This window comes from Helicoverpa zea, chromosome 15 (genome assembly GCF_022581195.2).
Source record: "Helicoverpa zea isolate HzStark_Cry1AcR chromosome 15, ilHelZeax1.1, whole genome shotgun sequence".
Lineage (NCBI taxonomy): Eukaryota > Metazoa > Arthropoda > Insecta > Lepidoptera > Noctuidae > Helicoverpa > Helicoverpa zea.
The window spans coordinates 5553116-5569143 of record NC_061466.1 but is presented as its reverse complement, the minus strand read 5'-3'; the positions used below and the strand labels follow the sequence as shown (position 1 = coordinate 5569143).

At 38.4% G+C, this 16028-nt stretch overlaps 1 protein-coding gene across 1 annotated transcript; it reads right to left on the bottom strand.

Moving 5' to 3' along the window:
- Positions 1-572: 572 nt before the first annotated feature.
- LOC124636775 lies at positions 573-15288 on the bottom strand. The gene is made up of 6 exons (XM_047172913.1): positions 14897-15288; positions 9559-10003; positions 4380-6443; positions 3740-3884; positions 3508-3627; positions 573-3367 (listed from the first exon to the last, which is right to left on the bottom strand). Exons 1-6 carry the CDS (start codon positions 14963-14965, stop codon positions 3181-3183), a joined length of 3030 nt encoding a protein of 1009 aa, XP_047028869.1. The 5' UTR covers positions 14966-15288; the 3' UTR covers positions 573-3180.
- Positions 15289-16028: the final 740 nt, after the last annotated feature.

Here is a 16028-nt window from a genome sequence, read left to right as displayed (position 1 = left end):
CATACAAACGGAGATATTTCTATACAACGGAAAAAAACGCATCCACGCACTACGCTGCATCATGCGGGGCAGTGTGATAATCGCCTCACGCCCATTCAAAATCACGCGCGGCATTGCGGGATTCAGTGTGCCATGCCATACCTTGCGTCTCGCCCCGCACCTACGCGCGGGGGTGCGTGTTTCTCCGCATGTATGTGCGTGATCCGCATGAACGCCCGGAAGTCATTCTAGTATTGTATAATGGTGCATCTGATTTTATAATGATATCTTTATGACCCTGATATTTTTAATCTTTTATGACCCTCGTCGGCCATAGTAGAGCCACGTAGAGCTCACTGTTGCGGCACTAGGACTCGCACAAATGTTCGTTTTTTCTGATCTACTTGCTCTAGAAAACAATAGGCAACAAATTGCTGGCGAACATTTTTTTACGAAATTGCAATTTAGGTTTGCAAGCAAAATAATGTGTGTAGGTAATTACGATTTAGCTTGAGTTTGTATAACTTTCGTCGGTAAATATTTGAGGTAACACTACGGTTCTGATTAAGGGTAATAGGAATAAAAGAAATATATTTTATTTTTATGGAATTTATTTCATCGTCAATTTCAAACTACACCTTCAAAATTACAGTTGATTATAACTACTATAAGCTATAATTTTTACCTAACTCCGTATCGGGACTTACACGCTCATGAAAAAAATTTTGACACTTTTTCAAAACTTCCAAATATAAGAATTTTATCCGTTCTTTAGTCTACCTTCCTTTACGCGTTTACTACATATCATACTTCGTACATAATACATGAGACGGATAAATAAGAAATTATGCTTTCTACAAAATGTAGATGTTAAAAATCGTCAAGGACGATGATTCTGGACCCAAATGATTCCTTTTCTCATGTAATAAGTACCTCGGCTTAATAATAAAACGGTATATTAAGTTCTATATTAAAATTAGTTGCACGCTTGCAAAAGCTGCTCTGCGGTGGTTAAGTAATTACATACAATAATAAATGTCACATACATTCGAAAAATTCGTTCATTCCCATACATATCTACGTTAATATTATTCTAATGATCACTTAATTAATTAACAAAATAAATCTGTTAAAACGTAATTTTCTTTTAAGTCTCAAACAACGTTTCGTTCAAAAAATCAGGTACAAATCAATCAAAATTAACACTAGGGTAACTGAATCATACAAAGGAAGTATAATCATGAGATCTTGTTGTACATTATTACACAAATGTGAACATAATTAAGCATGAATATGCGTTACACAATAAATATGATGAACTTAATTTATAATACACAACGTTTTTTTGGCTTTTATTGTATTTAACACAAAATCACAGAAAAATCTATTAAATATAGCTGCTACACCTTTCATTGACTATACCACTGGCCATCAATCATAATCGTTGTAAAAGTACCAGATGATATAAAACTATGAAGAGGAACTAAAACTATCCATTAATGAGGGCCCCATAATCCATCCCGTTACTATACTTAAATTCTAATATAACAAAAAATATAAATAAGTCATCATGTGAAAGTTACATAACATGTGCAATCTTCATCTATGATCTTATATTATTCTGTTATGTGCCATTATTATCATGATTAGCTTAAGACTTCACTATTAGTATGAAAGCTATATCAAAATTCATTTCTATTTAATATCGTTTCATGTTGGCCAATGTTTTGTGCCTCAAGTGTATCTGCTTCTTTTAAATATCTGCATCATGTTAAATGGTCTGACAACATTTATTCATTATCTCCACAGTAAAAGCAAGAAGTGTCGACAATATTTTAAAAGTTATTTTAAAATTAGCACACACACTTGAGGTTTCGATATAAATAAGTATGTATGTTCTATATCTACTATGTTTGACATACAGTTTATAAAAAAGTTCCAACTGACATCAAATCTACTCCGTACAATTTTGTACTAAATCGATATTATTTTCGTGTCTATTCAGCCCACGTGCTCGTGACTCATGCTATGACATTTTCTACGAAATTCAACCTTGTAACTATATAGGCAAGGCTCTATTTTATGTGTACTCGTCAATGTGACAACTGTACCCACCTATTTCATGTTTGCTACATAAATATTCCACGGTTTGCAATCTGATTTGTTTTTAACCTTGCTGAATACATTTTATAGTTTACGTAAGCAGTTTACGCGCTTTTAATTTAAATTGAATATTTTCATAGTGAGTCACTTATTGTTAAAACGAATTTATATTCAGACTTGATTCTTCACACCTGTATCTACGTGAATCATGGCAATATCGTCCTAAATAATGTCTGCAATGAAGCCTTCTCTATTGCAATAATAAAATCAAGTATTTTATAACTGTCACTGTGTCTTAGTGTAAAGGAATTTTCCTCTACTTTCGAACTTACGTAATTAGCTAGTTTGCTGATGTATTCTATACTTTATGATTCAAGAATAACATTAAGTACAAAGTCTACCGCAAGCGTGACGTCTGTATCCATGACAAGACCAATAGCAAATAGGTAATTACGTTACTAGACTATTGTTTAGGCCATGTTATTGCAAATTAACACAGAGGTCAGATTAACATGTTTTGATGATTCATCGCAAAATGTTTGCAAAACGAATTATCACACAATAAACCTAATATCATCGTTTGCGTCAATACCAAACAAACGTACAATATACATATAGTTAACACTGATTAATAAAAGATATATGGATATCAATGCATAAGATAAACGATGAATGAGTAATATGAAGCAAGACAACATAAGTACCGATTTCGTTACACATAGTACCTAAGTATACTCGTACATTTAAATGTGAAAATGATTATATGCGAATAAATAATATATTATATTTCATATTATGTGGCTGCGATATTCTGGACTAGCATAATTATACTGCTACCTGAGCGTATACAAAATAATGTAAGCCAGTTTTATAGCAAAAATTATCGAATTCTTTGGTATTATTCACTGGTTTCCTAAAGCTAATACAAATACGATAAGTAACTCCTTCACTTGTGCTTCATCAGCAATCTAAACAAAAAATAATCACACCTTGGATTTCCGATCGCTGCTTATGTACACCTTACCAAACTTCGAACCGACCAAGTTCAGTTGGTCGAGGTTCACTCCAAATTAAAACCCATATTTCCTTATGGGATGTTCATAGTAGGACGGCTGGCAAAGGTGTGGACAGTGCCATGTGTTCCGCACCTCGTACTGGAAGCCTCTGGGCAGTGACGTAGTGCCGCATGAGAGCGGGCACAGTGGGGAATGCTGTCGCCGCACCGCCCAAAGTGTAGCCATCCGTACTACGGCAGATACGCATGTGCATATAACCACGTGTCGATCTGAAAAGTAAGTAAAAACCCAGATAAGTAAAGTTGTGTTCCAAATATTCCAAAGACGTAGCAAACAGATAACAACAGAGATGACTCAATGTTATATTATGATCTAAAATAAGCGACGTCTGCAGATAGTGAATACTCACTTTAGACTAAGCGAATAGTCGTGTTTGGCCGATTCGCTGTTTCGAACCAAAAAAGCGCCCTCATCCGCATCCCTTAGCAGACTTTCAGCTTCAACGCGCGATAAGGTCCCGTGGTACCACCTGTAATAAATAAGAATTTAATTATTTTTTATCTTATAATTTATCATGTTCTTAAAAGAAAGTCAAATATATAAACTCAATGTAAATGTAAACTCAATGTAAAATAACTTACCCTTGTCGGTCAAGTGGGAGAGAAGCGTCAACCAAATCTCGAGGCGGAGCTATAGGTCCCAAATTCAGATGCAATCCCTTAGAACTGCTAGAACCACCGCTGCCGCTATCAAAATTCAACTTCAAATTCGGTTTGTGTTTGTTTCCTGTAAACAAGCAATATAATTGATGTTAGCAAATCTGTCAAATCATTAAACTTCTTTTTTAAAGGAATGATTGAATCTAAGATGCCACTGCCTATTACGTCAAACCACACGCAATTCTCTGCGATACGAACTCCTAACTCAGCTGAACGGTTACAAATTGCTCCCAACATGTACAGGAAAAAGTTCCCTCAAAAAGCACTCAAGCAAATTAAATATTGGATGGGCGTTAGACCAGAGAATTTCGTGTGGAGCAATCCGAAGTCATACGTCTTAATCGGCATAATGCGGGAGCGGTCGTTTCGAGTTAGAAGGAACCAACAATTCGAGACGACAGACCCTTCGAGTATACTTCTTTCGTACAAGATTGACGTGTAAATCCTTCCGACGTAATGGAATTATTAAAAAGCCCTTAGGGAAAGTTCTAATCGATTGGGATATTTTTATTTTCTCTAGTTTTAGTATAACAATATTTATATATTTTTTAACAATACCAACCTTGATTTAAATCTTGCACGCTCTGGCTAGATGAGGCATTCGAGATTGCCCCTCCAAAATCATTATTCAGCTGTAATGACTGTCCGCGCAACTTTCGGCGCAGTTTAGGCATGTCAAATGGCAAGGATCGTAAGTCGGCTTCGGCTTCAGCCCGTCGTCTTCTCAATTTGGGCATATCGAAAGGAAGATCTGATAGATTAACATCTTCGTCTTTACGCTCTTCTTCAGTATTACTATTTTTAAAATTGATGAATGCGTTTCGTGAGTCCACGCCTTCTCTTGAATGAATCGATATTCCACTGTCAGAACCTTGAATTTCAGAATCACCAGTAGTGGAGTGTCTAAATGTAAGGTTCAAAAGATTCCTGTTTTGTAAAGCACGGCGCTTAGGTTTGGCAACGATTTCAACAGTTGTTTGCAATGTTGCATTACCAGTATCACAGTCCTCAGGAGACACTTTTTGAGAATTGTTATTTTTGTTATTATCAGAAGTTTCTGATGCTGGTTCTTGTGATGATTTGTCAGAAATGGGGCTTAAAATGTGCAACTTAGCAGGATGGTGCCCAAACCCCGACAGCTGCATATGATGGGACTTTGTAAATGGCACATTTCCAGAGTCAGAGCTATGTGAACTTAGCGACGATGAATGTCGACTTTCTGAACTACTGCTACTCCTGTCCCCTTCACTATTACTACTTCGCAATGACTCCATGCTGCCTCCGCTGCTACTCGTAGCCATACTTTCTGTACTAGAGTACTTGCGACGCGGACGAATTACTCCAGGCCTTCCCTTAAACTCCATTATAGGGCCGACCCCCTTTGGCCCCGTATACCGATTCAATTCAGGTGTGTCAGAATCGGAAGTGGGCCGGCCCTTAATCTCTAAAAAAATACCGTCTTTTGATTGCCCTCCTTCATCATCACCATCGCGTGACTCGCGACTCGAATCCCTCAGACGTTGTCCCAGATCTAGTTCAGTAGATACTGAACCTTTGACATCAGCCATGCTGGCATCACTACTCGTAGGCGTGTCCCGAGCACGCAGGGATTTTACAGGCAACCTTAAGTCTTTAAGACGAGGGTGCGCGGGTTGTGACTGAGGCAAATTTGGAGCGCTTTTAATACTATTCATTGCAGAGCCATCCTTCTGTTGAAATTTTGTTGGCAAAGGCGCTGTTGATGGTGGCGACGGAGTATAACCACGAAGTGGGAGTTGAGAGGTGGAAGCTGTTCGTCCATCTTCCTCGATATGAACCTTTTCCAATTCCTCTGACAAGGCACAAGCGTTGTTCTCATTCTCCCTTTTTTGGCGAATAGTAGGGATTTTAGAACGTCGAACACTGTCCGTTTTCATAGTCACCTTTCGGCGACCTTTGTAGTCTGGCTCACTGCGTTCCACAGCTTCAAAGGCCGATGATGCGGAAGAAATAACCTTACGGTCCTCGGCTTGTAGAAGAGCAGGGTGGTTGCTGACTCTGTCGAAGTCGTCCAAATCATCATCTGAACGTGCAATTTTGCAGTCGAAAGCTGTTTCGTAAATCTGTCTGGTGGTCATCTCTTGCGGCCAGCGGGGCAGTGGCGCCGGCACGTAAAAGACGCTGCGAGAAGGACGATGCTCCTCTACATCTTCGGGCGCGGCGCACGCGCAGCCGGCCGCGTCGCGCCCGCGACGCCTCGGCGGCATCCACGCGCTCTCACCAGACGAAGATGATGAGCGCTCTAGCTCACGGAAACCATCTTCAGCAACTGAGAATCTTTTTGGGAGATTCGGTCTGGGTGCAACGTGAGGTGCGTCTAAACTGGCAGATTTTCTGTATCTTGGGCCACGAGAAGATGATGTTGTAGAAATAGTAGGGGCAGATGGCGTTGGTACTTGTTGAGGTGTTTTAAACAAGTCACCGTAGTAGTATGGACTAGGGTTTCTTCGTGGCGCGTTAGCGTATCGTGGGTCTGAACGGCCACTGTCTGGGGAATGTAGAGAAGGTGCTGTAGCGAATGGATCAAACTCGCCAAATTCGTCTTCCTCTCCTTCTGATGATGATGAGCGATCCTCAGATGATGATTCTAAAACAAAAGAAAAATATTATATTGCAAACATTTCTTTGAAGCACCTTTAACATTTCTAGGAAACGACTGGGTTTATCTTTATAAAATAAACTAAGGCTGGTAACGAGCCAGACGTGGATTTACAATTTTCTCCTATTTCTGATGTGGCTCAGCCTGTCTCAAGTGACGTCGTTTAAATCCCAATGTTCGGATTGTGAATCCAGATCCCCTCAAGAATGCAACCAATTGTTAAGAATTGAAAAGCATTTTTTCAAGAACGTGGAAAAGTTTATAAAATCTTTTTTGAATCCAAAGTATGTTCATAAATTCATTGGTACTGGTATTACGACTTTGTGAAGAATGCTTTTGTCGAATTTCTATGGTTGTAAATTAGACATCGTTTCCAGTAGTTGTTATTTGCGTTCACAAGGGAATGGGGACAGGACAAAGGGTTCTTTTGATAAACGTCCCGCTTTAGAGATATTCAAAATATTCATTAAACTGTTTTACCTTATCGTTAATTAAATTTGTACTTGTTATCACTCGAAAGTAATGTTTTTTATTTACTATCCGCAATGAAAGTATTTATTTTGAAGATTCAAACTTTTGAGTACCTGTCATAGAGTGTATCTTAATTTGACACTACGAGGTAGTTATCTTATTTGCGTTTACATAAATGAATTGGTTTAATTAACTAGTACTTATTCCAGTTAACGACGTATTTAAAACGATTCTCTTTGATTTTACTCCCTCGTTTTACAAACTTTTATGTTCATTTCCAATTCAATCGGATTTGAAGTACCTTAGTGAGATTAACTAGGTACACATTGTGTGTTTGAATAAATTAAGCCCCTCACACGTGCCTACACGCAAAGGTAATGTTATTTCAAAGGCACGACGAAATACCCTAACGAGTATTCCTTGCTTCTTGTAACAAAGGACTCCTTCTGAATGCATCATGAACATAAAAGTCTGGATTTTAAAGCCACGACGATAGGAAAGAACTAACGAATCGTAGGCAGTAGTATACCATTTTATAATAAACTTTTTTTAATGCGCTCCCTAGAACAAGCTCTGCGCGTCTTTTGTTTTAATACCGTATTTTCCGTTGCCTCATTTAGATTATTCTGTAGAGCATTGTTCTTTGTAGTTTGTAAAACTTTTATTATGAAACAGACATTTATTTTTTCATTTGTTTTAAATCTTGCTTCGTCAGATTATCCTTCAAATATTTACGAGACTGTAAATAAACTCCTATTCAATTCTCATTATTCATGCTATCAGAATTTTCGAAACACATTGTCACAAATACAATTGCGAGCCAAATTACTGTCATCAAGTACAAGAGGAATCCCAATACGTTTAACACGTTGCGTCGATTGTACAAAACGACGTCAAAAACTGTGCAAATTGTCTATTAGCGACGTGGAGAGTGCAGATGGGAGGGTAAGTGACGTCATTAGGTGACGTAATTACTTTTCCGCGTGGATGACCAGGCCGCGGGACTCGAAATTTGTTAAATTGCACCGATTTACGTGTTAAATGTCTTTCTGAAATGTGTTGGCAGTGAAAGGTTAAAGGTAATTGACTTCGTATCGTGCTTAAACCTTTGGAATCGATTTTCTACTCCATGTATTCAAACCTTTGTGTCCCCAAGAGATTCTTTCGAATTTAGGTTATGAAGGCAAAGGCTTTGAAAAGTTTCACAGTAAACTAGTCGCGCAAAAAAAACTAATCTAGCAACAGACACACCGACTCACCACAAAAGCATCTGTTATTATAAAATCCCGGACATTTTTTCAGCCGTGTCTAGACGGACAGACAAACGACAAAAGGGCTGATTAAAACTTGCTATTGTTGCTTCAATACTAGCTGGTATTAGCGAATGAAAGTCCCTGAATGATAAAAAAAATGCAATCGTGTAATTAATGCTTGGCAAGTACTTCCGATAACGTAGATGTACTTTGTTTGCAAAAGGCTTAGACGCTGATTAATGTTTCTTTCGACATCGTAAACGAGAAATAGGTTTTTTATTAATCTATCGAATATTTTTTTCTATTTTACACATACTCATGTTGTGATTACTGCAGTAATTTACCAATAAATTCTGGAAAGTATCCAACCAGTCACTTATTTACTATACACCAGATCACATACCAAGATTTCGTGCCAGATTAAACTGACCTAATTATGATTGTGAATTTGTGGAACAAAGATTGCGTCTTCAAAATCAGAGGAGGGTTTTTTTAATAAAGGCAGGACTGCATATCTCTAACCACAGAGAAAACAATGGCCTAACTAGGCTCTGCCACGATTGTTGCACTAGAAGAATGGACCTTTTGTTCCGACCGCCGTAGACGAGGATGTTCTTAAAAAAGTAAGAGCTTCCATGTAAACTGAGAAAATGAAGCGCGAAATTTCGTTGTTTTTCAAGCCGTCCACAAGCTATTTAACGTCAATTTTGCAAGTTTCATTTTACAGTAGCTTCGTTAACTGAGTTTTATTTTTATACGAAAGCATTCTCAAAACTCGAAATGAATCCAGGAATCTAGCCTTGAATTCTTAACATTGTAATCTAAAATATGTGGAAATCAGTTTACTCGGATTGCATAAAAAAATGGTTGAATACAAACATGATGATTTGCATGTAATCCGAATTCTGTTGTGTTATTTCAAGGATGGGCCAATCGATTACAATGAATGCGAATTTGGTGCTTATGTTCTTATGCCCGTGATATTAAATTGTTTAGCATTGCGCGGAAGAAAGGAAGTGAAGCATCATATTTCATTTAATTAACTTAATTAATGTCGTTATTTTTATATACCTATTGTACTTATTAAAAGACTCCTAATGCGGTCAATACCTACTGATTTCATTTATCACAATTTATTTCAAAGAATCAAAGTTATCTACTTTAACTAATCTAATCGCTTCCCACTTGGTAACATTTTGCCTAAACATTCATGAATTTCATTGCGGGCATGAATTGACATTATCAAAAAATACTATTGCTATGTTTATTGTGAGTCATGTGTTATCTTCTTTGATATTTTTCATTTTGCCTACACTTTTGTTTGTGTTATCATCATACTTATTTAGATTTCTGTTCTTGTAGCATTGAATGTTACTTACCAGATTCGTAGTATGGTTGAGATCTGTGTCTACTCTGTCTTTCGTGTCTCAATGGAGCTGAAGGTGCCGGTTCTGGCGGGGATTCTACTGAACCCTCAGGGGCACTTTCAGGACTGCGCCTTGATACACTGGGAGCCGACAAGTCAAAGTCGGTCCGCCTGGCGGACTCGTAATCCGCACGGCGTCTTGCTGACCCAGCGTCAAATTCCGCACGTCTCCCAGAATCCCCGTCGAATTCTCTCCCGTAATACCTCCGGCCGTCTCGAGCCTCTGTCTCGTATTCGTATGGTCGTCGACACGAGTCAAAGTCGTAATTTGTTCGGCGGGATTCGTAGCGCCATCTGGTGGCTTCGGGGGAGCGACGCTGTTCTCTGGAGCGCCGGCTGCGTTGTGGGGAACGGCGGGCTGTGTCGCGTGGTGTGCAGTATGCTTCTATAAATTCAACCTAGAACAACGAGAAAGTTCAAATGAATGGGTTTCCTTTTAATTTAAATAATATCATGGACGTTCTACTTCCTATCCCCCTTTCAATTGGGGAAAAATGCGTCAAATTGCCCCATTAATAATTGAAAGGAATTCTCTGAACAATTAACCTTGTCCAAGCTTCGAACATGTAGGACAAGGGGCATTGCATACCAGCTGACTATTAGTCAGAAAGAAGCCCTTCATCATGAAGGTCGATTATGTGGCAGAGTAAAGTGGTAATAAAATGCAGCGGTCACATATTCAGCGACCGTAACTGCCGGTTAGACGTCCTCTCACCCCTCGACGGGGCGTCATTACCACGACCCGTTTCTGTTTATGGGGACGGATATAAAGAATATTATGAGATATTGTGTGCATCGACGATACTATGAGGTGATAACATTTCAGGGGACGCTGCCAAATTTAGTTCGTGCGAAGACAAATTTTTATAGCGCATTGCTGAGATGTTTGTTGCTTTTATTTCATCCGGTCCTGACCGAAAGGGCAGGAAAAAATATACCAATTTAAGTATATAACACGTAATATCAACATGAATCTGATAATAAGTAAAGAAGCGAGTATTTATTATCCATGATGACTAGGCATTTTCGTAAATGCCACGTAAACACAAGCACACAGCACTTCGTATCCGCATCACAAAAACTTGCAATTAAAAATTTCACGTACCAACAAAATAATGAGAGACAATCCAGACGGGATCGCATGTTTTTATTTTTCGAATTTGTTTATAAGATGATATCTGTTTAACCCGGGGGTGGTTTCAGGCCATTAGAGACAGTGATGAGTTCCCGCTTCCTCGCCTCCGGACACGAAGGGTCTGTACCAGCACTCATTAAGGGCTAAATTAGTAGCAGCTCAGAACGATTCCGACTAGAGAGTTGTTTACGTAAATAGTTCACCATACGCACGCCGTACCTTACGTAATAATCAGTGTTTACGCAACATTTTTATGGCAACATTTGTAACGCTTAATACCGTGCGAATGTATAATGCAATACAGTACTCGTTATGCGTGTTTATTAAATGGAATTTTGTCCAAAACTTGGACTTAGGTTCGTCAAAAAGAACAAAAGGGTGATCCGTTTTTGCCCGAGGGGCAGTCCTCTTTTAAACTTTAGCTATAGGAGGGTAGGCTCGGTTCATCTGGCGCATTGTTTAACGATTCCTTGCTATGCATGAAAATTTATTTACATAATTAAACGTCGGCCGTACCACCCTCCAGTTTTGATTTGCGATGTCTACAGAGATTTCTACGCTCTTTATTTACATATTTTGATGCTTAATTAAAGTCTGACATAATTGGACAAAACAAATACCTATAAGTAGGTACAATTTGCTTTTAACTCCGATACAAAGTCCATGTGTGATCTTAAGGTTCGTCGTAGCAGAAATCGATATTATCAGTCCTCATCTGAGTAGCCTTTTCCCACCCGTGTTGGGGTAATGGATACTATCAGTAAGCATACATAATCTAATCTGCATATCATTTGCCAAGATAAAACAAAAAGAATAAGATGAAAAGGACAATTATTGCCACAAAACAGAAGTAAAAAAAATACTTTTTGCACAAAACTAGCACGTCCCCTCAGCATTTTATTTACAGATTCAAATCAATACCGCCATTCAGGCGTAAGGGTTAACTTTGAAAGGGATCAAATTGAATTCTGCTCAAGCACACATGCTCGCGTCTGGCCATTCATCAATTGTATCGTATAATGGGGTAGAGTAGTCAACAGCTCACTTCCTGCACTCATATTACGTATACATTCGTACAACGGTAGCGCTGACTGTACTATTGTAATTACCTTCCATACGCCAGTTCTAAAAGTAATAGCCTATTAACTGACCAAAGCGGTACCGACGATTGTATTACTGACGATACTGTTTTGCATTTAAAAGTGAAGCATGTTATTCGTTTAGAACACCCAATATTATATAGACACCTGCATACCAAAAGCGGTTAGTTCCGCATTCTACTACATAAAAACACTGCGAAAAAAAACAGTAAAACGCTTAGCCAATTTTAAATCTAAGAAAAAATGCAAATTAGGTAACTAAAATGTCTATTACACGAAGCTAACTGCATCTAAGGAAGGAAGTCGAAATGAGATAAACAATACTGGCCTTGATTGAGATCAAGTCGCAACTCGGACAAAGAACAAACAAGGAAATAAATGATCATTTTATATTTAAGACCATCGATCACCGAGAAGACTATCATTAATATTTTAAAAGCAGAAATAAATTAATTTCTCGGAAATATTGGGTAAGCCTTGTGGAATCCAGGATCTAAAATAAATGCGCATTAGTTTTCAAAGCACGAGTAAACTGATGTCCTTACTTGTGACTCATTGCGACCTTAAAAGTTCTTTTGCCACGTGATAAATATCTTCTAATGAGTTTTTTATATCTGACTGAGATGTTTCAGAATGTGTTGGCAACGAAGGGGATTCCTTCTTGTTTGAATTTGCACACGTCATTGCATAATTTGTCTTAGACAATCGCGTTAATAATAAACAAGCTCTAGATACCGGCGAAGTCGTCCATATAAACGATTCCGGGTTCACCCAGTATGAGTAATACAAACAGTATGAAGGATGTGGGACAAGACGGAGCTTTCAGACGACCAGATGAGTCACCGGCCCGGCCCGATGTATTAATACCGGAGACACGCCTCCTGGGATCCCGAACTAAAATAGCGCGGTGTCGCGTGACTTCAATATGGTAATGCGCGATTATAGCTATACTTTTTTTCGTAAACTTTTCCACACCCACTAATATTTTTAGATGGTGAATCAATCGATTATCAAATAAGGATAGTGTATGGAAGCAACTGTCTACGTTCATAATAAAAGAAAAATATCAGAAATATTTTGTAAGAAACTGATGCTCCTTATAGGCTAGTGCTTTATTTAGCATTGTTTAAATAAAGCCTTGAACAGATCTAGATGGGCAGGTTAAAATGTAGCAAACTTTGTAGAATTCCAAATGCTAAAGAAAAAATAATAAGTCATTTCTCACATCCTTGCCTACAAGGATTAAACATAGAGGTTGTGACTAATTAGCAAAGCTTTTAACATCTGCGTCTGAAGACAAACGTGAGTCACCAGCACAGTTGCTTGTTTTGTTTACAATAACAAATGATGACGACTACTAACTTACTATCAACGTAAAAATCTCAAACATTCACAACAATTTCAAATAATCACTTCTTGTTTTGATTGAACGTGCTGATATGGAATTGAGGACTTATTTCAAAGCCAGGTATTTGCTTTTGCTTTGCACAGATGTGCAAACAGAACAGATTGCAGTGCAATATAAAATAGAACAACATAAGAATTCGTTAGTGTGGAATTGCATTTGCCGGTCGGCAATTGGCACGGTCATGCCTAGGCCGCCGCCAGCTACTGTCTGGTCACGTTCAGTAAACCAGAGACCGCAAACAGGTCCCATACAACTGAATTAAACAGATTGTCTTTTATTCTTTTCACTTTCATGGGCTTTGATGGCGCATTTCAATTTGATATTGGCTCAAAGCCCTGTGTCTGTGACATGTCTAGTCACCGAGTCATAATATTAATGTTTACTTTGGCAATGAAAAATCGAGAAATACAAATCGTATTCAGAAAATTGGATTGTAAGAGCTCTTCAAATCTGTTTTAATTTATAGCTCCTATTCTATTTTGGAATTCTGTGACTAAGTCGTATATTTTGGCTATGTATTTGACTAACCAAGTACACAATTGTTTCAAACGACAAAACAAGCAAAGGAAATAAGCTTAATTACTTAGTAGCAAGTCCGAGACAGCCAAAGGGCGGGGGTCCCTGTAAGTAGACCCTTGCGAGTTTCAATGAAGGGAGCAATTATGGAAGAAATTTTCAACACCTCTTCTATAAGGTCATCGTACCCTAAGTATTCTTGAAATTCAGTAGTACGAATAAAGCACAACTAATTGGACTTAAATATTACGAAAATTTGATTTATCTTGAATGACGCTTCTATGTTTATTTCTCACTGCTTCAATTACTTAGCAAGAATAAACACAATGAGCATGACAAGTTTTTTCGGAACTAAAAAAGTTGCCTGAATGGTCTTTTATGGTCGTCATTGTGACTACAAAAAAGGGACACAGATGAGATTTGCTCCTTTTGTGAACGTTGTTCATCCGTCAAAGCTTAAGCTTTTGTAAGGCGAGAAAATTTTACTATGGTCCCTAAGTTCCAGCAAACCGGATGGAGTGGTGATCTAGTGATAAATCTTTTGTAATTGACAGTACTTGAGAACAATAGGGTTCAACTAAATCAGCAATGATAAATGAAGCAAAGATACTATTTACTTAAGTGCTAGATTCGTTACTTGTCAACAATGGAGAACGATTTGTCCTTTGTGTATTGTCTGCCCTTTTGAATCTCATCTAGTTTCTAAGTTTTCATGTTTATAAAAGTTTTTAGGTATTTTATTGGGATTTTATTTTCGCATTTGAAAGGAGAAAAGATTGCGCCTCTCGTATCAAGGAGTAAACTTTGCTCTCTGAACTTGTAACTGAGTTAAGTCAACCCCCGGGATCGGTCGGAGGCTCCTAATCAATATTTACTTACTACTGTCTCAATTTTAGTATATTCCTCGAACACTTGAGTAAATTGTGTGTTTATATTCGACTCTCCTTGTAATAGTTTAATTGAATATGATATCTCACGCGCACATCATTAACATATACCTAATGTTGCCTCTAATCACATTAAACATTGATTTTGTAACAATATTATTAAAGGCATTCGGTAACTAGTTCATCTTACTCCAAACATTAGATAACGTGATTTACGAAGTGAATGAATTGAATGAATAACTCACCACATGCACCACTAAGATCCACTGTGCGATCTGGCGCATCTTTGAAATCAGCTTCTTATTCGACGGCATTGTCAAATCATAAATCCAACTTATCACAAACAAATCCAACAGTATGTAAGGAATCCACAAATAGCACAGAACGATCACCAACTTTATCGACCGTTTCACTACCGACACGCACACACACAGGTTACAAAACTAGACCTACACTTTCACACAAACTTGTTCTTGTTCTTCGTACACAAAATGTTTGTTACAACAGCAGCTTGTCTCGCCTATTATGTGTTAAGTCTAGGCGCTTGGCAGTAAACCCTGCGATATAAACGCCTAGGACGGTTCGGTTACTTGACGAGTCCAACTGTAGACTGACAACACTACTCAAACGCTATACGCGAATGTGTAAAACGGTGACTCATCGCCCCGCATACTGTTTACCGAGGCTTGAGTCATCGCGGTCCGAAAAGCAACGGCAGCGATGTAGCGCTGTACAAAAAGAACGATAGCGAACACGCTAGTAAACCGGCCGGAATTGTAAAGCGCTGGAATGCTTTGTTGTAGATAGCCGACTCCATTAATACCTCCATTCCGCACGTGTCCCTGATTATAGAATACAATAATGAACTTTAATATTTACAGCGTAAGGCACAAAATATCGTGGGTCGTGATTGAGTAACGAAACGTAAACTTTCGCGTTTGGATTTCGATCCGACTTGAGTTATGTTAGACTACGCTCGACTAGGTCGAATGCCGTTTTGAGGTCGTTTACGCGTTAGACATGTCGAGCTACCTAAGTCACAATGACAATAGCGAACTGTACTAAGATCAATGTTGTCTTTGGAATGTCGGCTCGGGTACCCAGCACGTAATTAAAATAGAAACGAACTAGATTAGAAATAGTTGCAAGCGCTTTCGAAACTAACATAGATACTGTGATACTGCCAATACAAACAACGGTGCCAACAATAAATAATTTTTAGTGACCAATGGTTCTCTCGGTCTGATCGTTAAACGACAGTTTAGTAGTTAGCGAGCAAGTGATAATAAAACTCGTGGAAAAATAGATACAGTTCGAGACGGCCCGATCTAAGTTTGGCCGTTTGGCATTTATGAGGCGACCTTTTATGGGCATCGA